Below are 25,655 nucleotides of genomic sequence, written 5' to 3'. Positions count from 1 at the left end.
GTCAGTGACAATATCCTGAATGTGAATGAAATTTGCACTGCTCTGAAGAGTTATCCACATTTAATCACTGGTAAGTAACTGCCATTTCTTCAGCCATTACCTATACTTGTAAGTTAATTTCACTTTATAAGTGCAACTAACTAATCCCAACAATATACATCCACCACAGTGAAAGAGTGAGACACCTTAAAGTCAATAAAACACCAAATAGTAGTAGGAAAGCTACGACAATAGCATTAAATACCAATCAAGCACTTACTCAAAATTTGGAGATGTGTGCAAAAAAATAGGAGGTGGGTGCTTGTTCAACTCGAGAGGAACATTTAGATAGAGCATCTGATTGGGTAGGCACTTGCTGGATCCGATTAAAGAAAAATATGGTGGCAGTTTTGCGATCTTGGCTAATAGCGAGAGCAGCATTCCGGACAAGTTGGTAATCCATTACTCAAATGATATTGCGCAACAAAAAACAACACGGACGTAAGAGAAGGCGACACAATAAGCGCAAACTTTCAACTAAGCTTATTGCACCCCTGAATCTATTTTATACATGTGAAGCAGTGTAGACTGCACATGCGCTTGCATGAAAATTAACTGTGCATTCATGTAACATAGTTACGAGTCATGTGATGCCGCCTCCAGGAAACTACATTCTTTTTCTGTGAGAGCCAGTGAAGGGAAGCTAGCACACTTATCACCCAATTTTGCAATCATCTGCGCTTCAGATATTTCCCGGATGAGCTGCGTGCTGCCACGAGGAAACAATCTTGCATTGGTCCTCAATAGGTTCACATCCATGATCGCGACAATGAATCGCCAAGAACCCACCGGAGCCAATCATTGAGGCAACGCCCAATTTGTCTGATACATTGCTTCCCACATGAAAGGGGGAGGTTGTAAACCTCCCGGTGGACACACTGAACAAACTTTTTGCGGCAGTGCTTTGTGCACTTATCGGACGGGACGGCATTTGGATCCGTCAACCTGCAAAGCTTGCCGAGCTTGTTGGGAGCAGAAAAAACAACTCTTACATTCGCCCTTTGGGCCATCTTCTTTAAGCTATGGGATATCCCATGCATGTAGGTATAGTCTCTTCGTTTCCTTGATCTTTGCCTGAGCTTTCAGGACAGCCGCACATGTTGGTCGTATGAGCCGCGACCCAACAAGCCACTTCTGCTGTATACATCCGCACATTCTAAGCTTGTTAAGCGTGCCAATATCAGTTTGTACTTCAAGAATTTCCTTAGCAAGTCTTGCTGTCATGTAGTAGACGTAAGCTTTGAAAAGCAAACTCGACGTTTGTCCTTGGCTGGATATACCAAGGTCGTGCAAGTGTCTGTCGTGGAACGCATTTTAAGAGAAGCGCGATCCAGCACGCAGAAGTCAGTTGCCGATGCCCCTCCCGGCAAACGCCCTAAGGTAAGTGTTATACCTTACATGCACGGGATATCCCATAGCTTGAAAAAGATGGCCCAAAGGGCTAATGTAAGAGTTGTTTTTTCTGCTCCCAACAAGCTCGGCAAGCTTTGCAGGTTGACGGATCCAAATGCCGTCCCGTCCGATAAGTGCAGAAAGCATCACCGCAAGAAGTTCGTCGAGTGTGTCCACCGGGAGGTTTACAACCTCCCCCTTTCATGTGGGAAGCAATATATCAGACAGTCTGGGCGTTGCCTCAATGATCAGCTCCGCGAACACAGCAACAACATAAAACATGGCTCCAGTGGGTTCTTGGCGATTCATTGTCGTGACCATGGATGCAAACCTATCGAGGACCAATGCACGATTGTTTCCCATAGCAGCACGCAGCTCATCCGGGAAATATCTGAAGCACAGATGATTGCAAAATTGGGTGATAAGTGTGTTAGCTTCCCTTCACTGGCTCTCACAGAAAAAGAACTTAGTTTCTTGGAGGTGGCATCACATGACTCGTAACTATGTTACATGAGTGCGTTTTCATGTTCATTTTCATGCAAGCGCATGCGCAGTCTACACTGCTTCACATGTATAAAATCGATTCGGTGGTACAATAAACTTAGCTGAAAGTTTGCGCTTGGTGTGTAGTCTTCTCTTACGTTTCCAGAAGAGGGTTATAGCGCCGAAAAAACACAACACACAGCAAGCGAGATGGGACAGGCGCAACTTCCAACTGTTTATTCATCGCGTATGCGAATGAATATAAGGTCAAACAAAGATGGGTAGCAAAAACCACACATGCGCACGAGGTTTTGACAAAAAGCGGATAAAGATAGGTGAGGTACACACGTATCTCACGCCCGTGTATCTAAAAAAGCAGTTTCGTTCTTATAAATGGAGATAGATGGGGCGCTAACACAATCGCTACAGTTTCTTTCAATATAGTAGGCCTCCAACAGTTCACGGGCTGTCTGGTCCTTACTTCTGTTTAAAACCTTTGCTTCTTTCAGCCTTGCCACACACTTAATCTTCCTTTCTTCTCCGTAGGCTTTACAATGATGCGGCAGATGAGAACCAGTACCATTTTTTAAATCGCGATTATGTTCCGCTAATCGGTCATTAATACAACGGCCGGTTTGTCCGATGTACTTCTTTCCACATGTGAGAGGTATCTGATATACGACACCCACGGCACATTTAACAAGCGGGGCTACATGTCTCTTTTTACAGTCAGTTTTGTTTACCTTGTTGGGATCAGTTTTAACGCACAAGCCAGCCAGTTTCTTTGGGGCGGAAAAAACCACAGGAACCTTATATTTTGTCGCTACATGCTTCAAATTGTGCGCTACCTTATGGGTGTACGGGATGACAACCGGTATACTTTTGCTTTTGGGGACGTCATCTTGGTCGCCCTTCTTTGTACTTTCTTTTTTCAATTTTCTCAGCAAGGCTTCCACTACTCCGGTTAAGATCGAGGTTGGAAAGCCTGCTTTTTCCTACTTCCGAATCTGGGTGTTAAAGCTTTCCTCTGCCTTATGGCAACAAGATTTCTTCAGCGACGCTTCCAGGCACATCTGAGCAATGGCGCGCTTTACTGTCTTTGAATGGGATGAATCATAAGGCATTAGTTCTTTTTGTGCGCGAGGGCGATACATCCAGCAAAAGCTTTGGTCATTAAGGGTGATGTCAATGTCTAAAAACTGCAATCTGTTGCCTTGGGCAAGCTCATGGGTGAAGTCTAAACCTTTTCCAAGTAGTTTAAAACCAGATAAAACTTCTTCCACTATTTGTGGGTAAGATGAGGAAACCTGTTTCTTTAAAATAATTAAAAAATCGTCAACGTATCTAAAAGTTTTCAGCGCTTTGGCTTCGTCGAAAGTATCCGCCAGTGACCTGTCCATCTGCGCGAGAAAGATGTTACATAGCACTGGAGCGACGCAGGAACCAATGCAAATTCCTTTTTTCTGAACAAACAGCTGGTCTTCAAATAATACCACCGTGCAAGACAAGTAATACTCTAACAATGCCAAGAAATTCGCAACAGAAACACCGGCAGAGTTCTGGAAGGAAATTGCCCCATTCTTTTCAATGCACAACTGTACAGCGGCTAACAACTCAGTCTGTGGGATAGAATAGAACAGGTCAACAACGTCAATGGAAAACATATAACCTGAAGACTTATTGTCATTCAAAAATTTAACATCAAGAGAGTTCCTGCAAGAAAATGGGTCTTCGACATCTAACCCATTAAGTTGCCTTAGCAGGAAACCACTAACATGGCTCTGCCAAGCCCCTCTTTCACTCACGATACATCTGAACGGGATTCGTTCCTTATGTGTTTTTGCAGTGAAAAACACGTGGAAGCTATTTCCTTTACAAAGCCGAATACCTTTAGCAATTCTGTCCAAGCCAATACTTTCACACAGAGAAACCGCATTAGAGTTCAGCTTCCCCAGATTAACCACAGTCTTCCGGAAATTCCTGTGCACAGCTTCATGAGCCTTCTCGTTGAACATACCAGACGGAATGATGACGAATCTGCCCTGCTTGTCCGCTTGGGTGAGTCGCAGCTTCTGGTCGGCGAAGAACTCGACGACTCTTTTGGTGGTCGACTCATGTCTAGCTCCGTTGATGGGCGTGGTCCTGTTGAGGCTGTCCACGCCATCTAGCAAGCACCTTTCCTGGTTCTCTGGGTCAGCTTTACCGGCAATCCTTTGATTCAAGGAAAGTAGCTCATGCCCTGGAATCCTAGGCTCGATGCTGTACTTCGGGCCCTTCCTAAGTATGGCAACTACATCATCCGGGATACTAGTACCCCCCAGAACCCTGAGCGCCATGCTGCTGTCTCGGTTTCTTCTTTCAACACATTTTGATAGTACCGGCAATGTCTTTTTCCACATGAATTCACTAGTTTGGGAGGCCAGCCGCCTGAAGGACTGAAGTTTCACGCCTGCAACGTTCGCAGAGTTCTGGGAAAAACATATCCATTGCAGCCAATCGTACAGAAGACGTACCTGATGCCAGAGTTCCGCGCGTAAAATTCGGCATATCCTCTTGACGTGGCCAAGTGAAGGTCTGGTAGAACCAAACAGGCAGGAGATCTCGTGTGGGACTAGGCCTTTTCTTATGCAGAATCCCATCTTCCTAGCGCGGCAGGAGATGAGGGCGATATGGCTGACTAACACTGAAAGAGGCAGTGGTCTCGCAGAAGGAACACAATTCCTTGCTAAACCTTTCAAATACTTTTCTGAGTATGAAAGAAACAGGGGTTTGGCACTCTCATTTTTCACCCTTAGAGGGTTCCCGCTGCACATGTATAATGGCAGAAACAAATCCGAAATAGTCACGGCCACACATGTATGGCGTCAGCGGAACATTTGAAAAAACAATCTTTTTCACAACGAAAAGCAGCCTAGCTTAGCTCTGGAAGTGCTGGAACCATCCTTGAGTTCTACAAAAAATTCTTATTGTGCTGCTGGAGGACGAAGACGAAGAAGCCGACTTGTGCGGATGCGATGATTTCGGCTTGTTTTTTTTTTTTATTATTTCGGTTGGTTTCCTTCCTCTAAACCGAGTAAATTATGCGCAGCAAGTTGTGAGGACTTCACCGGTACCGGACGTTTCACGGTGGGTGACTTTTTTGACGTTTTACGAGTGTGTGAAGTTTCGACTACGCCGCGGCACAGCCAACCCTAGTGCGGTAGCTAGGCCTAATTTCGGCGAGGCAGTGTGGGTAGGCCTGGGCCTAGCCCTGCGACCACGGGCCAAGATGGAGCGCAGGATGGTGATCGTGGAGGGAGAAGACATCTCTCAAGAAGAAGCAAGCAGCCCCGGTTGGATGACGGCATATGGCCGCAAGAACGGCAAGGGTATGAGAGCAGCGACTACTACTCGCGAAGGCAACCCAAGACGTGGCGAGCGAAAGGACGGAGGCCGCACTGCCGCCCCACGGAGTGCGTAGCAGCGCATCGTCGCCACCTCAAGGCTCCCTCGACTGTCGAGGGACATGTATCGCATCATCGTCAGGCCATGGGACGGCCTGAATGTGACCAAGGTTAGCCAAATACGTTTCGAGCAAGCCCTAGCCATGGCGGCGGCTCTGGCTCCGGCCAAATTGAAGAGGACACCATTTGCCCCAACGGTATCCAAAACATCTATGTGGTGAGTACTCCTTACGACAAAAATGCGTGCGCCTACGTGAAGTCACAGCAAGTCCGGCTAGGCGAAAGCACGCACCGGATCTCTGAGTACCCGGCTCCCCCCGACGACACGTGTAAAGGAGTAGTACAGGGTGTCGACATGGATGTCAAAGAGGCTCAACTCCGAGCAAGAATCGTGAACTGCCACAACCCAGGAGCCATCGAGGCCAAAAGAATCAAGAACACCACGGCTGTGGTGGTATTGTTCAAGGGTATGAAGGTGCCCAGTTATGTGTCTTGCGGCGCGAGCATGTTTCGCTGCATGCTATACAGGAGACACACGGAGGTTTGTTACGGCTGCAGAGGTTTAGGACATCGTGCCGACGTTTGGCCTAATCCAAACAGCAAGTGGTGCCGCACGTGCGGACAGAAATCACCAGCGGACGATCATCAGTGCATTCCAAAGTGTTCGCTATGCGAAGGTCCACATCCCACTGCGGACAGGATATGCCAACACAGATTTCAAGTCCCCTACATCGTCAGAAGGAGAAGACGCCAACACCACCGGCGTGCCGAGAAGACGCAGGTGGCCCGAGGAATGCAGTCACGCGACTCCAGTGTATGTACCAGCGTTGCCAGCACTCTCGGAAGAGGTCGCTCCAGGACGCCATCTACGCGGTGGCGTGATGCCAAGCAGAGCCGCTCCCGTTCCAGAGGGCGCTCGGCGTCTTGAACGAGATTTCAGGAGGAGCTCACCTGGGCGGATCGAGTGGCGAAGACGCCCAAACCCAGAAAGGTAACGTGGTCGGTATCGTCAGAGCATAGTGCACAGCGTGAAATTCAACTACTACATCAGGAGATTGCTAGTCTCAAAGAAGAGCTATGCAAGCAGAAAGTTGCGCAGGCCATTCAAAGCAGGGTCGAGGGTGCGAGAGCGGCGGATAATGCCGTGCAGAAGAGCACGCAGGAACCCAAAGTCGAGGTCAGCAAAGCCAAACGTAAGGCCCCCCCTCCACTTGAGGACGACTCGGAGATGAGCGAGTCGGAGATGGCTGGGGCGGAAAGTTCGCAGAAGAAAATGCTCCAAGAGTTACTTAGGATTTCCAAAGAAAATCAGGCAAGCACTAACCAGCTCGCGCAGCGCATGGGAGCACTTGAGCCAACTTATAGCGCGTGAAAAAGACAAGGACGTAAGTGAGACATGACTGTGTGTGCCACGTCTCACTTTCGTCCTTGTCTTTTTCACGCGCTATAAGCCTCACAATGTCTTACCAACAAGCCCAAATCACTGCTTGAGAGTAAAGTAGGAGCTATAGAGAATAAAGTAGTAGCAGTTGAAAACAAGATGGCGATAAAGGCCAATTCAAAGGTTCGTAGGCAAGCTGCAGCTAATGACGGCACTGGGACGGCACCGAAGGGTAATCAAAATCTAAACTAGCAAAATGGCGGGCACTCAAAAGGCTCTAGTAATTCGGCAGTCGAATTGTGCTAGCTTTCAAAGGCACAAGACTTCACTGCAACAGTACATTACAGCTGAGGCCAAAAGGCAGTAAGTAATTTTGCTAAAGGAGACACTGCGTGTTACACCCACCCTCGCAGGCTACAAATCGGTGGCGGCAAGGGGGGAGTCCAAGAGAGGTATAGCTACACTAGTGAGCAAAAAGCTCGCATACGTTGAACATGACATTCAGCCAGGTCGCGGCAGAATGGAGGCGCTCCTGGTTGAGGTTATCCCCAAGAGCTAGCTTAAACAAAGCGTGTTCATCCTCAATGTTTACAGCCCACCATCCGATCAGAGACAGTCTTTCCACTCCCTGTTTATGAAGGCGGCTTCGCTCGCTAGAGAGTCACCATTAGTAATTGCGGGAGACTTCAACGCCCTACACAACGCACGGGGGTACATCAGGCAGACGGCTAAGGGCACAACTCTAGCACGGGCCATCGATGACCTAGCGCTAACAGTCATCACCGATCCCCGTTTCCCCACGAGACTGGGCACGTCAGTGGCTAGAGACACAACCCCCGATCTCGCCCTTAGAAATGTAGAGCAAACAACATGGGATAACAAGCAAGAAAATCTGGGCAGCGATCACTTCATCATCAGTGTTACCCTTCAGGTCAGAGCCCCCCAGGCCAGGGAATTTAATGTGACGGACTGGGATGCTTTCTGTAAGCTCAGAAAGGAGGACATGGGCGAATACGCCGGCTTCAGCGAACTCGTCGAGACACTCAGAGCAGATATTGAAAAGGCTACAAAAACTATTCAAACCGAGCTCGAGGTTTCCAGGATGGACCCGCACCTCGCACATCTCTTGGAAGCTAAAGCCTCTATTTTGAGGCGATGGAAAACACAAAGGCTTAACCGGAGGTTGCGAAAGAGGGTTGCCGCACTTAACAGTGAGATTGAACAGTACTGCACCGAATAAGCTAGGCTACAATGGGATGAAATCTGTTCAGCAGTCGATGGGCGCATGCGCACAGGCAGAAAATGGAATCTCCTTAAACACATGCTAGATGACACGCAAACCAAAAGCAATCAAAGACAGACAATGTGCCGCCTCATTCACAGGCACAAACAAGAAGGAGGAACCGAACAAACGCTCTTAGACGAGGTAGCCAATAGATATCTCCCGCTAGGCGCAGCACACTCAGAGGAATATCCCAACATCGAATGTGACACTGTAAAGGAGCTTGATGACCCCTTCACGGAGTCCGAAATCAGAGCAGTACTTCACAACTTAAATAGCAGGTCGGCCTCAGGTCTGGACGGCATCTCAGACTGCTAAGGAACCTGGATGATAGATCAATTGAGCTGCTAACGAAAGAGGTCAACAAGACTTGGGAGAACGGGTGCGTCCCGGACGAGTGGAAAGCAGCCTCGGTTGTGCTTATCTCGAAACCGGGTAAGCCCCTAAACCTTGACAACCTAAGGCCGATATCGCTAACCTCTATCGTAGGCAAGGTAGTGGAGCATGCGATCCTTCACAGGATATCGGATTACATAGAACGCAACGAACTGTCCCCGCACAACATGGTCGGCTTCAGGCCCTGCCTTTCCACACAGGATGTAATGCTACTCCTTAAGAAGCACATTTTCGATAACAGCACTAGGGATGTTAGGGGCATCTTAGCCCTTGACCTGACCAAGGCCTTTGACACCGTATCTCATCGATTTGTCCTGCAGGCCACGGCCAGCCTAGGTATGGGAGCAAGGTTTCAGGCTTTTGTTAGATCATTCCTCATGAACAGAACAGCCACCATCAGGATTGCGCAACTCAAGTCAGATGAGTTCGCACTAGGGGCCAGAGGCACTCCCCAAGGAGCAGTCATCTCCCCCTTACTGTTCAACATAGTCATGAAGGGCTGATCGGAAAGGCTCAGATCCCTTCCTAATATAAGCCACTCGCTATACGCGGACGATATCGCGATTTGGTGCCCGGGAGGATCACTCGCAGAGGGAGAGCACGCGCTACAATCAGCCCTAGACACAACGGAGTCCTACCTGGAAGACACAGGCCTCCAACTATCCCCAAACAAATCTGAATTGTTACTGTACAGGCTAGCCAGGCAAGGTGTTAGGGGGCTCACCCCCCTAAACCAACTTCCCATATCCCTCTTTGCAAGAAACGGGCAGCCCATTCCTCAAGTTGAATCTATCCGAATCCTAGGATTACTGATTGATGCGCGTGGATGTAACGCCAAAACGCTCATGCGCATCACAGCGAAAACCGAGAGCATGCTGAGACTAGTTGCTAGAGTATCCAGATGAAAGAAGGGACTAGGTGAAGACAACCTCCTCAGGATCCATCACGCTTTCCTAATAAGCCACATCAACTATATAGCCTCGGCCCTTAACTGGACCAAAACCGAAAAGAATGAGCTTAACATTCTCATGCGCAAGAGCATCAAAAAGGTACTGGGGTTACCAGTAACCACTTGCTCGGACAGGTTAAGCAAACTCGGTATGCACAACAACATTGATGAAGTGATCGAAGCGCAGGTCACCGCTCAGGTAGTCAGGCTCTCGTCAACCAGGGCAGGGAGACACATCCTAGACGAGGCCTGCATGGCTCCAAGAATACTCAATGAACGGAAAATCACCTTATCCAGGGAGGCACGAGCAACCTTTGTGGTCAGCCCATTCCCTCGGAATATGCACCCGCAATACAATGTAGGGAGGCGAAAAGCCCGAGCATGGGCGATTTTACAGAAGGTCAGCGAGAATCAAGATTCGACTGTCTTTGTCGACGTGGCTCAGTACGGCAACTCTAGCACGTTCGCGTTGGCAATCATTGACGGCAAAGGGGAATTACGCTCCTCGGCCTCAGTTAGGTTAGCTATGAGCGGAGTCGCGGAACAGGTCGCCATAGCCCTGGCCATGACCGACCCCTCGCGCACCAACGTTTTCACCGACTCACGAGCGGCCATCAAAGCTTTCGAATCGGGTAACCTAGCCCAAGAGGCTGCCTCCATTCTGGAAAAGAGAACAAACCCTGGCACTCACTTCATCTCTTGGTTTCCCGCCCATATGGGTGCGGACGTTCATCAGAACATACCTAACCTCAACGAGCTTGCCCATGACCGTGCGTGAGATCTAATGCGCTGCGGCAGCATGGAGGCCTTATGGGGACAGGATGAAATCCAGCAGAACGATCCGCTCCTTACTTTTCACGAGATAACATCTCACTATCGGCTTAGTAGAAGGGCTTATCCTCTTCCTCACCCGAAGTTAGACAGGTCTCAGTCAGTTTCATTTAGAATGCTCCAGACGGGCTCATTCCCCTCGCTGAGCTTTCTCAGTTGTATCTACACAGATGTCGATGCAAGCTGTCCAGACTGTAATGAGATTTATTGTTCCTTAGCGCACATGTTCTGGCAATGCCCCGCATTACCTAATGGCCCTCTATCCAGCGAAGCCGACTGGGAAGAGGTACTCCGGAGCCCATTGCTCCAGACACAACTAGAGGCAATCCAGAGGGCCTGAGAAAGGGCGGAACATCACGGTATTCCTGCCCCAACTTGGACGCGGCCAGCAGCTTCCGCGGGTCCCCGATAGGGGCCCCCGCTGAAGCTCCTTAGGATCAAATAAAGTTCATTGTCTGTCTGTCTGTCTGTCTGTGCTGCTGCCCATTAACTTCTGTCGAAACTGATTTCTCGCTTTGCCCTATGGTGGCTGCCACTGTGGTAGTTTTGGAATAGTTCTACTTTGCATAGTTTACTCTCACGCTTGCGCACTTATAATTGGCATTGTTTCGAGTCACGGGCGTCGAGAAAAGTGATTTCTATCTCATTTCTTATCACTCAAAGTACTACCGCGAGATGCTCGCTTGCATGGCTTTCCTGTAGGCGTGCAATTACTTTGTTTACAGGTGGGCGCCCACAAATTGGCGATACTGCCACACGTGCGTATCTCTTTGCAAAACATGCAAGAATAGATAGAACATGATCTAGCGATTTAACAACTGATTACTGCAAGTTGTTCACTCACTTTATTTTACTGATAGGTACACATCACTGACTTTGCTTATGGGAGCTCACGTGCCATGACTCACTTTAGCTATCACCACATGTGCTGAGGCCTTATTCTCTAACTATTCACCTTAATTTCCACTCTCTGGCCTTCATCATTGGTTCGAACGTGGCTTGCAGGTGGCCATAACGACATTGTTGGTGCGATTGCACCCTTAGTATGACATGATAGAAGTGGAAAATGAAATGGAACATTTCAATATACAGGCCCTAGTCGCGCCAAATCTATATAAAAGATATAAATAACTTGCGTGAATTTTATTACATTTGTAAAAAATAATTATGCAAGTTAATTCACTAGTTCAACAGCAAACCATGCATAAAACTGCATACATAAATTTTTTTTGTCACTTTACTGGCACCTAAAGATTATATGCCTATCTATAAAATTATATTAAATTAAATTCTGGGGTCTTTAGGGCCAGAACCACAATTTTATTATGCAGAACAGCATAATGAGGGACTCCAAATTAATTTAGACCACCTGGGGTTCTTTAGCGTACACCTAAGTTTAAGTACACGAGCATTCTTGCATTCCCCCATCCCCCCTCAAACCCCCCCCTCCCTTCCATATCCAGCTACTGGGGCCAGGACCAAACCTGCGACCTTTAGCTCAGCAGCTCAACACAATAGTCACTGGGCTGCCTTGGAAGGCCCAACATCTTACTTCTTCCAGCTGCCACCACTGTCGCTGCTCTGTAAAAAAGTCAGATGGTGTGGGTGCCAAGTGCGAAGTCGTGACTGTTGTTTCCACAGCAGGGCCACCTGTAAAAGAAAGCTTTGTTTTGCCTACTAACAGACTTCAGAGATTGTTCCTTTCCCATCCTCCCGTGCCACTAAATTGGCTAAAGGCAAGGTTGTGGGGGTCTTATCCCTGCTGTTGGGACAAAGGAAAGACAACACAGTAATGCAAACAATCACAAGGGCATTCATTGTGCCTTTTAAACACTAATGCTTACTGGCTGAGTTGCTATCCACAAAACATGCCAATGGGCACGCAACAAATCGAGGAAGTCCGACTTACCACGACCGGATAGCGAGTGAATATGTTCCATGCTGGATACCAATGCCAGGTCGTTCGCGTGTACGGTCATGTGAATGGTGGCGCATTCAAACGATCGTGTTCGTCCATTGCAGTGTCCCGCTCCTAGAGCACGTGAGACAGTCTCGCAGAAGCATGGATTGGCGCACGCGCAGAATGTAAGCACTGCTTGCCGACCCTGAGCCAAAGGAAGAGCCTACTCCCTGTCGTGCTTGACTAACCCTGCCGTTAGGCGGCATTAGCAGGGCAACACTCGCGCCATCTCTCACAATGCGCTTCAACAAGACCAACTGCCGCCGGCACTAAACTACGCAGAGAAGCTGGATCACAGGAGACATGAGACATGCGGGGAAAACAGCATATCAGGGGACATGCGAGAGTCTCGCATCCCAACAAGTTCTATGAACACTCAAAGGAGATGCATTACAAGAACTCCGAACTACACAGGGATGTGCCTAACTATAAGTGTATAGTCCTGCACTCCTTATGACCCTGCATTGTGCCTTGATTTCATGCAGGTGGCTGAGTTGGAATTTTCTTTTTTGTGTCAGAAAAATTTGGCTGTAGTTGCACTGTCTCATAAGACAAGCACCAACATGGAACACTGCAGATAAACAGGATATGTTGTCCAGCTAAACGACAATGAGAAGTACATAACACAAGTGCTACATTTGCATTTAGTTATTCATTTTATTTATTTTTACCTATTGAAACCTTGTTGGGGTTATTGCAGGAGTGGGGATAACATCACATATCAATTGCAGACAAAAAAATAGGTTAATGGAAATGAATGAATACCTCCAGACAAAGCATTCCAATGACAGAGAAAATTGTCATCCACCCAAATGTAGCATAAAGCTACAAAGGAAACCCATACGGGTTTCTCAGAAAGAAAGCTTCACACTTGAAGAAAAATTTGTCTTGGTCCAGATTTCAAGCTAAGCATTTTAATGTTAAATTGTTAAAAGAAAAAGAAAACTGTGTTTGTACATGTTGGTTCTAGGTTGAAACATTGTAGATATTGCCGCTAGGTGTCACGAGCCAGCGTTGAAACAGAAGTTGGGACTGGAACGCGCGCTCAGCAAGAGACGGGCGCTGGAGTAGAAGAAGTAGAAGCTGAGGACGCCGGCTTGAATTTATTGTACGCCATCTTGTACAACTGTCTGCCTCGCCGACGCCAGGTACATCTTACATTGTCTTTTCGTGACAAAACTGGTGGAGGTGCGGGGTACGGTTCATCCGATGCCACAAACCCCTCCTGGTAGCAGGAGTACCAGCCCTATACTAGTGGACACCCCTGTTCACCGGGCAAGCAGGAGAATCCGAGGATTGCCTCCGGAGCTTGATCCTCTCTCCGCAACAACATCAACGCCCGAACACACCGGTATGGAAGGAACATCGACGTCCCTATTGACCACTGGGCAAGGTACGGCCACAACGGCCAACTCGGTATCTGCTGCAGAATCTCCGAGTGCTGAAAGTGTTCCACGGGGATATCTTCGAGGATGTAGAAGACTGGCTAGCCCAATTTGAGTGCGTTGCCAAGATAAACGAATGGAGCGACGCGGCGAAGTTAAGGAACGTCTATTTCAGCTTGGAGGACGGTGCCCGCACTTGGTACGAGAACCGACAAGGGCTCATCAAATCGTGGCTCGAGTTCCGTCGTGCCTTGCTAGAGACCTACACCAATGCTGATCGCCGTGAATGAGCCGAACGGGCACTCCAATCCCGCATTCATCTGCCGAACGAGAGCGTGACGTCGTACGTCGAGGATATGACGCGCCTCTTCCGTCGGGTGGACCCAACCATGTCCGAGGAAAAGAAGCTGCACCATCTAATGCGGGGAGTTAAGGAACAGCTATTTGCTGGCCTTGTTCGAAGCCCGCCGAAGACCGTGGCTGAATTCTTAACCGAAGCCACCACGATGGAAAAGATGTTACACCAGCGCTCAGCTTTCTATGAAAGGCAATTGAACACAACTTCACCTTCGGACCAGCGCTCAGCTCCGTATGACAGGCACGCGAACGCTGCTTCACTGACGGATGCGATGGCCTTTGGAAACGTGGACGTTCTCCGAGACCTTATCCGCTCTGTGGTGCGTGATGAGCTTCAACGGCTCACCTGCCCGCCTCAGCCCATGCTAAGTTCCATTTCTGCCCTTGTGAGGAACGAAGTGCAGCAAGCGATCCAACGTCCCGTTCCAAGCAGCAATGCGCCGCCTGTGACAGCACAGTTTTGAGGCGAGTCCCTGTCCCCGCTCCGACCCATTTCGACCCCACAACGTCTTACGCCGCGTCATACGCCCCGCCCCTCCCATCAGTGCAACCGATCCAACGTATGGAGGATCGGCGCCCGCTCAAAAGGAAGTCTGACGTCTGGCGTACCCCGGACAGAAGGCCTCTGTGCTATCATTGTGGAGAAGCCGGTCACGTATACCGCGAGTGCCCATACCCGCCGCATCGGACTGCTATGTTTTGCCGCGGATTCACCAAGGCCCAGATATGGCGAAAGGCCTAAAGCGATTGAAGAATACTTGACCCAGCAGAGTATGCCACTGTTCCCGCGGCGGCAGTCGCGCTCGCCGTCCTCTAGGCGTTCTTCCCCCGCTCCTAGAAGCCCCACAATGGCAGCGCAAGGACGATCACCAAGCCCTCGCCGGGAAAACTAAGAACAGCGACCTTCGGGGGCGAGGCCGCTGATAATCGCCCTTCCGAAGACCGGCCATCGATGCGAGCACGGTCTATCCAGCACGATTCAGCGACGACAGCAGCCGAACTCAGCGACAGACTCTCGCTAGACATACCTGTTGTGCTCGACGGCCGCCACGTTAGTGCGTTATTGGACACGGGGGCCGACTACTCAATCTTGTGCGGAAAACTAGCGAAGGAACTTAGAAAAGTCATCACGCCTTGGTCTGGAACGCAAATTCGTACTGCTGGCGGGCACATCGTAACACCGTTGGGCATGTGCACGGTCAGAGTACAAATTCGTGAGTCCACGTTTCCAGCCAGCTGCCTTATACTCCGCGATTGTTCTCGGGACCTCATCTTGGCCGTCGACTTTCTGCGAGAGTATGGTGCCATTATAGACCTCCGGGAGCGCACAGTGACTTTTTCGACAAAAAGAGCAGCGAACAACTGCGACAATTGCCGATGTAACGCGCTTCGAGTTTACGCCGACAGTGTAACTGTACCACCACGCGCAAGTGTCCTGGTAATGGTCGTATGCGACGATCTGAGTGACGGCGAAGCTGTTGCAGAGGGCAATTCCTCTCGTATGCTGACTCATGGTGTATGTGCAGCCCGCAGTCTCATTATGCTTCGAGGTGGACTTTCGGCACTCCTCGTGACGAATTTCAGCCAGGAACATCGGCACCTAATTCGTCGTACTACTATCGCTTTCGCTGAGCCCATAGCCGACGTTGCTGAATGCTTTGCGTCTATGACGAAGGAGAACCCAGCTCAGACACTCAGCAATATCGACATCAATTCAGACCTTTCGGAGGAAAAGCAGAAAGCGCTGCGCGACTTGCTCCTTCGGTTCAAGGAGTGCTTCGCATCTTCCTCTAAGGTACGCCAGACGCCCATCACGAGTCACTGAATAATCACGTATGACGATTCTCGTCCCATACGACAACTGCCTTATCGCGTATCGGCGAAAGAGCACAACGTTATTGATGCACAAGTGAAAGAAATGCTCGACGATGACGTCATACAACCATCCCAAAGCCCTTGGTCATCGCCGGTGGTCCTCGTCAAAAAGAAAGACGGAACGCTTAGGTTCTGCGTTGACTACAGAAAGTTGAATAACGTCACAAAAAAAGACGTTTATCCGCTTCTGCGGATCGATGATTCGTTAGATCGACTGCGGCGAACCAGGTATTTTTCATCCATAGATCTGAAGAGCGGATATTGGCAAATCGAAGTTGACGAACGAGATCGCGAAAAAACTGCCTTTGTTACCCCTGATGGACTGTACGAATTTAAAGTACTTCCATTCGGCCTGTGTTCTGCACCGGCCACATTCCAGCGAATGATGGACACTGTTCTGACGGGTCTGAAGTGGCACTGCTGTTTAGTATACTTAGATGACATCGTCGTGTTTGCGGCGACCTTCGAAGAACATCTGAAGCGTTTAGAGGCGGTACTTGAGGCGCTCCGCTCCGCTAATCTCACACTAAAGCCAGAAAAGATTCACTTCGGTTACGAAGAGCTGAAGTTTCTCGGGCATGTCGTGAACGCCGATGGCGTCCAGCCTGACCCAGACAAAACATCTGCTGTTGCTGCTTTTCCGACTCCTCGTGACAAGAAAGCAGTACGCCGCTTTCTCGGTCTGTGTGCGTACTATCGTCGCTTCATCGCTAATTTCTCGCGCATCACCGAACCACTCATACGCCTCACGCGAGAAGACACACCCTTCGTTTGGACGAATGAGCAGGACGCAGCTTTCACCGAGTTACGGCAACGCCTGCAGGAATCACCCGTCCTTGTTCACTTTGTGGGAGATACGTGGTTCCTCCTCCGTACTCTTGGGACAAAGGAACGACAACACAGTAGTGCAAACAATCACAAGGGCATTTATTGCACCTTTCATAGATCAATGCCTGCTAGCCGAGTTGCTATCCCCAAAACATGCCGATGGGCGCGCGACAAATCTAGAAGTCCGACTTACCGCGACCGCATTGCGAGCGAATATGTTCGCCCCATGCTGGATCCCAACGCCTGGTCGTTCGCGTGTTCGGTCACGCCAACGGTCGTGCGTTCGAAGGCGGCCACGCGAGGCGGTCTCGCAGAAGCATGGTCGCAGCGCGCGCGGAATCTCCACGCTGTTCGCCGGCCCGCCGGGAAAGAGCCAGCGCCTTGTCCCTCGGCGCCCGAGTAACCCCGCCGCGGTGCGACGGTCGCGCCATCTCTCGCACCGCGCTTGTACCACTCCGAGCGCCGCGGGCGCCAGGCCATGCGAGCCGTGCGGGAAAACAGCATATCAGGGGATGCGTGAGAGTCGCGCATCCCCACAACTTTGACGAGGACGCTGACACCGAGGTACATACCGATGCAAGTAACATCGGTCTTGGCGCTGTACTCGTTCAACACCAGGAAGGCGTCGAGCGAATCATCGCTTACGCCAGTCGCACACTTTCACGAGCCGAAATCAACTACTCCACCTCCGAGAAAGAGTGTCTAGTGGTTGTGTGGGCCATCATGAAATTTCGGCCTTATCTCTACGGTCGCCCTTTCAAGGTGGTGACAGACCACCATTTCCTGTGTTGGTTAGCCAACTTACGAGACCAATCCGGGCGACTTGCTCGATGGAGTCTCCATCTACAGGAGTTCGATGTTACCATCGTATACAAATCGGGCCGCAAACACGAAGATGCTGACGCGTTGTCGCGCGCTCCCATCAAAACTTGTGATAAGGACATGGACGAAGACGGCGCATTCCTTGGGGCCCTCACCGCATCTGACTTGATCATACGGCAGCGCGAGGACGCCGAAATACGCCCTGTCATCGATCACCTAGAAGGCAAGAATGCTACAATCCCACGACACATTTCTCGCAGTCTTTCGACCTTCTGCCTGCGAAATGGTGTCCTCTACAAGAAAAACTCGAGTGCCAGCGACAAAGAGTATCTATTGGTCGTACCTGCCACCCTTCATGATGACATTCTCCTAGCCTGCCATGATGAGCCCCTGTCTGGACACTTGGGATTTTCACGCACTCTTGCAAGAGTACGCCAGACGTACTACTGGCCCAGACTTTCTACCACGGTGAAGCGTTACGTGCAAAGCTGCCGTGAGTGTTAACGCAGGAAGTCGCCGTCTTTGAAGCCCGGGGGCTTACGCCAACCCATCGCAGCACCTAGCGCGCCGTTTGATCAAATTGGCATGGATCTTCTGGGACCCTTTCCCTTGTCAGCCTGCGGAAACAAGTAGATTATAGTCGCCACGGACTATCTAACACGCTATGCCGAGACGAAAGCTGTACAGCGTGCCATGGCCTACGAAGTTGCCCAGTTCTTTATCGATCACATAGTCCTCAGACATGGTGCCCCATCATATGTCATCACTGACAGAGACACTGCCTTTACAGCCCAACTGATAGAGGACATATTCGAGCTGAGCTGTACACAACATCGCAAGGCGACTGCCTATCATCCGCAGACCAACGGACTGACGGAACGGCTAAACAAAACCATAGCTGACATGCTGTCTATGTATGTGGACGTCCAGCATAAAACATGGGATCAAGTCCTGCCGTATGTTACATTCGCGTACAACACCGCCATTCAGGAAACCACACGATTTACACCGTTCCGTCTTGTCTACGGGCGCGAGGTCCAGACCACGCTAGACGCTATGCTCCCGCACGACACCGACGCATCACTTATTGCCGACGCCGAGCAACTTACTCATCACGCAGAGGAAGCTCGTCAACTCGCGCGCATACACATCGCGAAGCAGCAGAGTACAGACGCACGACGCTACAACTTTCGACATCGGCAAGTCAAGTACCAGCCAGGTGACCAAGTCTGGGTGTGGACTCCAGTCCGTCGCCAGGGGTTGTCTGAGAAGCTCCTTAGTAGATACTTTGGACCCTACAAAGTGATACGCCGCGTTAGTGAAGTGAACTATGAGGTCATTCCCAACGGTGCCGCGTCGCCTCGGCGTCGACAGCACCACTCAGAGATAGTGAATGTCATTCACCTAAAACCGCATATCCCGCGTTAAGGCGACGCCAATCCGATCTCATAAGACTTCCACACTTCCTCTTTCTAGTTTAGTAAGCATCGGGTCGATGCCTTTCTTTTGGCAGGGGAATAATGCCGCTAGGTGTCACGAGCCAGCGCTGAAAAAGAAGTTGGGACTGGAACGCGCGCTCAGCAAGAGACGGGCGCTGGAGTAGAAGAAGTAGAAGCTGAGGACGCCGGCTTGAATTTATTGTACGCCATCTTGTAGAACTGTCTGCCTCGCCGATGCCAGGCACATCTTACATTGTCTTTTTGTGACAATATAGAAACAGCCAGCCAGTCTACAGCTAGAGAGCAGCTAATCACACCTCCAACCAGCAACATAGTGAGGCTGAAGGTCAAATGACAGTACAGTGTACTCTAAATCCACTATAGAAGTGCTTGTGCACACACATACAAACACAGTCCTTGCAATACGTTCCATTGAACCACATGTGACTCTAAGGAGTCCTAGTCTGCAATCAGTACAAAAGAGAGAATGAAACTGGGCTCCAAAACTTAACCAAAGTATGATAAGTTCACTTTGCAGGTTTTCATGCTAGTACTACACCAAAGCAATTTTGCACATCTCTTGTTCTTCACCTATATTCCTCTTCTTCCTCCTCCTCCTCATCTACAGATTTATTTATTTATGGTGTTTAATGACCTAAGGTGACATTAGGCTTATGAAAGATACTGTAGCAGAGTGCTCAGGATTAAGTTTCACCATCTTTACCATGTTATCCCAGTTTTTGGTTTGGGAAACCTTGTCACTTTAGGGCAGTCCCTTTTCTGAAAAAAAATTGGCCATGGTGCAGTTACGTGGTAGCTCAATAGTGGCTCATTACCTATTATAAGTCTATAAAAGTGAAAAAAAGTGTTCAATTCTAATACAAGCTCGACATGAACTGTGTGATTCTTTAAAGCTAAGTACTACTTTAATGTTCAGACAAAAAAAATATGTTATTCTAACTTGAAACAACATGAAGGGATGAGGACAAGAAAAACAAGAAAACAACCACAACAGCAACAGGACTGGTGCTCACTGCCAACTGAACTTTATTCAAAGAAGCCCCAACCATTTATATCAGTCAAAAAAAGAAAAGCATAAAGAATGAATCGGCTTGACAGGCATGTGTACAGGGGGCACACTACAAGTACAGGTGTTTATCCAGATAGAAACGTCTTTAGCTTTAATAGGCTGAGTGATGCTAAGCTGGTACACAAATGTTTATCTGTATAATTTGCAATTTCATTTATACATGCCAACCTGCGAGCTTTAAAATTGGTAAATATCGCACGGACATGACAAACCAAGGGGTTGCCCACATTAAACTTTTTTTCTGAGCACACAGCTTTTATGGGATAAATGCATATTTTATTAACAATTATTTACCCTTTAGATGAAGCACACTAACAGCAACAAACTTGTCACAGAAGAGATTATAAAGCAACACATTGTTTTTAGATCACAGTTACTTTTTCAGCAACTTTGCTGTTGCCAGTTTCACAAGCTTCAGGCAAGTGAATAAACTTGCGTGAAGCAATTGTCCCATTTTGTGCTGCCATGAAAGGGCAGCACAGGTACCACCACAATTTCTTTCTTGCATATATTTTTTTTTTGACCTTCTGCCGCCCCATCCTTTCACATGTTTAAATCTTTTTTCACAAACAGAATGTACCTTTAGTAAAACTAGACACAATATTTGTAAAACTGCAAAACATGCAACACTACCTCGCTGCAAAAAAACTGCCAACACTACCTCGCCTAGGAACACGTCTGCAAAAATGCCAAGTTTGCTGTGCTGACAACCTATTTATTAAAAATCTGTATTGTCAGAAAAATATCCTGTATATCTTCTCTCTGATACAGTGTTCTAGTGCAGAAACGTTTTCACATGAACACAGGAGGGGACACACACAAGTGCTAACTTTCAGCTGAATTTTTATTGGAAGCCAGATCACTATTTATACATGCCAAGCAACAACTCAGGCATGTGAAACAGAGATGCATTGAGATGCTACAATTCTTTTCATGTTAAAGATAGTGAAGGCATGCTAACACAATCTTGACCGAGCTTCTCAACAGTTACAGTTTCAATTACCAGTCTTGTTATTTCTTCTTTGTGCTTGCGCACAACGAAACATTCTTGAAAAGAGGTGAGCGATCACACATGCTGCAGTGGGCTGCTAACCCGCCATCCCCACCTCTCTTTACATTGTTGGAGTGCTCTCTGGGCTTATCATTCAGACATCGCCTGGTTGACCTGGCATTGTCTACCACACGATAGTGCTATCTGGTATACGATGCCTTCTTAGCAGGATACGAACCGTGTTCTATGTTTCTTGTCACAGCCTGCCCTTTTTACCTGCAAATGGGTTGCTGCTTTTGTGTCCCTTCCTGTGTTCGTGTAAAAAGATTCACAGGCCCTTCTACTCTGTGAAGGACAACCGGTGAAGCTGTTATGTGCTGTTCTAAAATGACAAAATTATATACGTGTATGGCTATATATATGCAATTAAAGCATCAAGACGAAAGACACATCTGGCGATCAATCATTCCTCCATGACGTTCAGTTTCGGAAGATGCGCCGGTATAGGCTGATACACGTACACATTCACGGTAGCGAAACGAGGCGTTGTGCCTTCCAGTAACGCTTCATGGCACGTCCCACACAGATGCATGTTAGAGACGCACTCCGATGACACACTGATGCAATGTCGTCACTGTACACTCATGCTGCCTGGTGTCACCAGTCGTATCAAGGCTAGTCAAATCACTCGTGAACCGGAGACAGTCACGTACCCAACACGGAGCGCCGAACGGATTGTTCACAAACTCGCGCTCAAACCATGCTGTAGCACCGGGGAAACGTTCCGAAGGATTGTAGCACCGTCGGCGTTTTGTGTTTTCAGCCTCACATTATTCAGGGTCATCACCCTAAATAACGGGCTTGCCGTTTATGAGTGGCATCCACCGCCTGCGTTTCACCAGTGCTGCTTTGCCGCCGCCGCCACTCACGTTCCCGGTTCTGTTCATTTGCCCGCTTGTCACGAGCCCGCTGTGGCCCATCACCGGGTAGGAGATTGCTATGACTGGCCTTAATGGCATACCACCGCTGCTGCTGACATTCCCGGTTTCACGCCGCCATTCTACGCCGCTGTTCTTGACGGGTACGCTGCGGGTCTTCCTCAGTTGGCACAGACTACGGGCCAGGCTCATTGACGGATGCACGATTGGCTTTAGCGGCTTCCTGCCTCCGATGCACCCATTCTCGTTGTCGCTACTGTCGTCGTTTTAGAAGGACACATTCCTCCTCTTCCGTGTGCACGATATGCAGCCGCCCCATGGAACCGCTCAAGAACAACTGCCAATAAGGTCGTAGGCAACAATGACGTCACTATATATATGAACTCACATTGGACGATGCACATGTGTACGTTTATTACGGCCTCTACATGGACACAGTTGCTATAGCAAGCGCCCCGCCGAGAACAATGGGTCATCAATCACTCGACTTGACACTTGTGAAGAGCGCACTAGACCATCCATCACAGGTTTTGACACTTATGCTAATGAACCTACAAGACTAGACTCTCTTTTACACTGCTTTTAGAGACGCAAATTTTTTCTTTCACGACGCGATGGTGTACACGCACGGACACAAATTTTGCCGGGGTAGCCATATACAGCTTCACTGTAAAAAATTTCTGTGCTACAGCACTATATTGTTACGTAGGAAGATGCCGACAAAAAGCTATATACAAGTATATTTATAAGGCAATACGCCGCACTTGGCCAAGAGGCAACAGCTCGCGCTAGCCTCTAATCGTCGTCGTCGTCTTCACCCTGCTCGCCTCTTTGTCATCGCAAATACTGTTCCGTAGCACTACCCCCGGTGGCAAAAGCGCCGTACCGGAGCGACTAAACGCCGGACTCAGAAGCAGTGCAGTAGGCCTTGAGCCTACTGACGTGCACGACATCACTGGATACCGAGTAGAGGCAATGCTCAATGCACAGGAGCAATTTCGTATGTCACAGGCGTCACCTGGCGCAGCACGCGGTAGGGCCCTGTACATCGCGAAACGAGCTTCTCTGAAAGTCCAACGTGACGAGAGGGCGACCACAGAAGCACGAGCGCACCAGGCGAAAACTGTACGTCACGGTGGCGGGCATTGTACTGATGCTGCTGAGTGGTTTGCGAGGCCGTCAGTCGACTATGGGCAAGCTGGCGTGCATGGCCTGCGAGGGCGATGCCGTCGCACGCATACTCGCTTGTTGAGATCGCAGCAGGAGGAAGTGCCGTGTCTAGGGGCAAGGTCGGTTCGTGACCATACAATAGATAAAATGGAGAAAATCCGGCGGTGTCGTGCCGGGAAGAATTGTACGCAAATGTGACGTAAGGAAGGGCAATGTCCCAGTCGTGGTGGTCCTTGGAAACGTACTTGGACAGCACATCGGTAAGAGTACGGTTTAACCGCTCTGTGAGGCCATTGGTTTGAGGATGGTATGAGGTAGTCAGCTTGTGTTGAATGGAGCAGGAACGTACAATGTTGGCGATAACTTTCGAGAGGAAGTTACGACCACGGTCAGTAAGCAGCTGTCACGAGGAGCCATGAACTAAGATAATGTCATGCAAGAGAAAGTCAGCGACGTCAGTGGCGCAACTGGTAGGGAGAGCCCGCGTGATAGCGTATCGGGTGCCGTAATCAGTTGCGACGGCTACCCATTTGTTCCCAGAGGATGACGTGCGAAAGGGACCGAGGAGGTCTAATTCAACACGAAAGAACGGTTCCACAGGGACGGTGATCGGCTGGAGATGGTTGGCAGGTAGCACCTGAGGTGTTTTCCGACGCTGGCAGGGATCACAGGCAGCAACATAGCGTCGGACAGAGCGAGCGAGACCAGGCCAATAGAAGCGGCAGCGGACGCGGTCGTACGTGTGGGTTGCCCCAAGATGTCCTGCAGTGGGTGCGTCATGCATCTCAAAAAGCAGTCTGTCTTAGATGTTTTGGCACGACAAGAAGAAGATCAGAGCCGTCGGGGAGGAAGTTCATTTGGTACAGAATGCCCCCCTGGAGGACATATCGGCGAACGGATGCGTCGGTAGGTGCAGAGCGCAGACGCTCGATGAGTACTCGCAGGGATAGGTCTCGAAACTTCTCATCGGCAATGTTAGCGAAGGCAGACACAGAGAAAATGCCGTTGGCGGCAGGGGCGTAGCCAGGGGGGGGGGGGGGTCATATGGGTCTTCAGCCCCCCCCCCCCCCCCCCCCCCCGAAATATTTTCGTGCTGTCATGCGCCGCCGACCAAAACAACCTCCGGCACAGGAAATTATGCTCGATTTTGTCTAGAATGTCCTTTTTACGCTCAAAAAGATGCTTTAACGCGCACTTTGCGAAATTGGGCTGGATCTCGCGGGAACGCCCATTCACCGCTTAATACATTATTGCGATAGCAGTTATATGGGCACTCCCGGCGCATTCCTACCGAGGCGGTCGCCCTCATGTTTTGTATAAAGTCCAGGGGCGTTAAGATCATGACTACGCACCGCATGCTGTATGTGCGAGTGAAAGCGTAAGGGGGGCTTACGCTTAGCCAACGATGGTGGCCCAGTCTTCTGTGCGCAAGGGAGAATAGCGGCGATGAAGCGCACCAACTTCCGTCGCGCGCGATACATCGGTGGAGTGGTGGGAGGGGGGGCTGTGATCTGTGGTTGCGCGACAGGTTTATTTGCCTTGTTTGACGCATCATATATAGTGACTTTTTCTTAGATACGTAGATTTATTGGAGACTTATACGTATAATTAAATATCTTGTTGGGAGGTTTTATGTATATGTGCAGTGAACCTTGCTTCCAGTGTCACTTTCTTGGCCTTTATCAAGCTTCATCTTCGCGTTTGTACATTCTATTGTATCTTCGCATTTCTAATGTACGAAGGCAAGTCGAATGAAAGTGAGCGAACCCACCATGCGCAATAATGGTTCGGTTCATTATCTGCGAGGCATGCACGTGGCGCAGAGGCATCTCTTTTTTACAAAAGTGACACGCAGGTGTAAGGATCAAGGTTCTTTAATGAGTGAGAGAGAGAGACAAAAGGGAAGGAAAGACAGGGAGGTTAGCCAGTGTAAATGCCGGCTGGCTACCCCGTGCTGGGGAAAGGGGTAAAGGCAATAAAAGGAGAAGGAAGAGAGAAAAAAAAAAAAACAAGGAAGATTCATGCAGTAACGCGACCTTACGCGCAACATTAGTAAAAGGTGGCCGCGCAATTCACAGGCCCTTAAAAACTTAAGCAACGCCCTTAAGGCCTTGAGTGCCGAAACCCGTCTGGACCAGTGTCCTAGAACTTTCTCTTCTGTGAAGGGGCGATTGTCCAGTTTTTCGTGCGCAGCCACGAGCACTTTTCTTGGCACATTGTAACGTGGACAGTCACAGAGGAGGTACGCGATCGTCTCTTCGCAGTCGCAGGTGTCGCAAGCAGGCTGTCGGCCATTCCACTGCGGAAAGAATAGGAGTTCGTGAATACCACGCCGAGCCATAGGCAGCACAGAAGTGTTGCTTCCGCTCGTTCCAACCCTGGTGGAAGACGGAGCTGCAAACTTGGATCGAATCTGTGAAGACGTGCGTTAGTGAATTCACTGGAGTTTCACAGAGTTTGCGTAAGCTCGCATGCGAGGGAGCGGACTTGTGGCTGCATCTGTTCTTGACAGCGGTATGGGTATAATCTGGGCACCATCGTGAGCCGACCGGGCAGCGTCATTCGCACTGTCATTTCCCGAAATTCTGCAATGACCCGGTATCC

General features: G+C 49.4%; 1 protein-coding gene across 1 annotated transcript in view; it reads right to left on the bottom strand.

Moving 5' to 3' along the window:
* The window catches only part of LOC126545209 (deformed epidermal autoregulatory factor 1 homolog), a 112,818-nt gene that overhangs the window by 43,514 nt on the left and 43,649 nt on the right, over window positions 1-25,655 (bottom strand). Inside the window, exon 5 of the mRNA XM_050192969.3 lies at window positions 11,749-11,846. Coding sequence (XP_050048926.2) covers window positions 11,749-11,846 — 98 coding nt within the window. The remainder of the gene's footprint in view (window positions 1-11,748; window positions 11,847-25,655) is intronic.

Source organism: Dermacentor andersoni, chromosome 10 (assembly GCF_023375885.2).
Source record: "Dermacentor andersoni chromosome 10, qqDerAnde1_hic_scaffold, whole genome shotgun sequence".
In the NCBI taxonomy this organism is placed as follows: Eukaryota; Metazoa; Arthropoda; class Arachnida; order Ixodida; family Ixodidae; genus Dermacentor; species Dermacentor andersoni.
The sequence above is the reverse complement of the archived record's forward strand: the minus strand, read 5'-3'. Positions and strand labels throughout refer to the sequence as shown.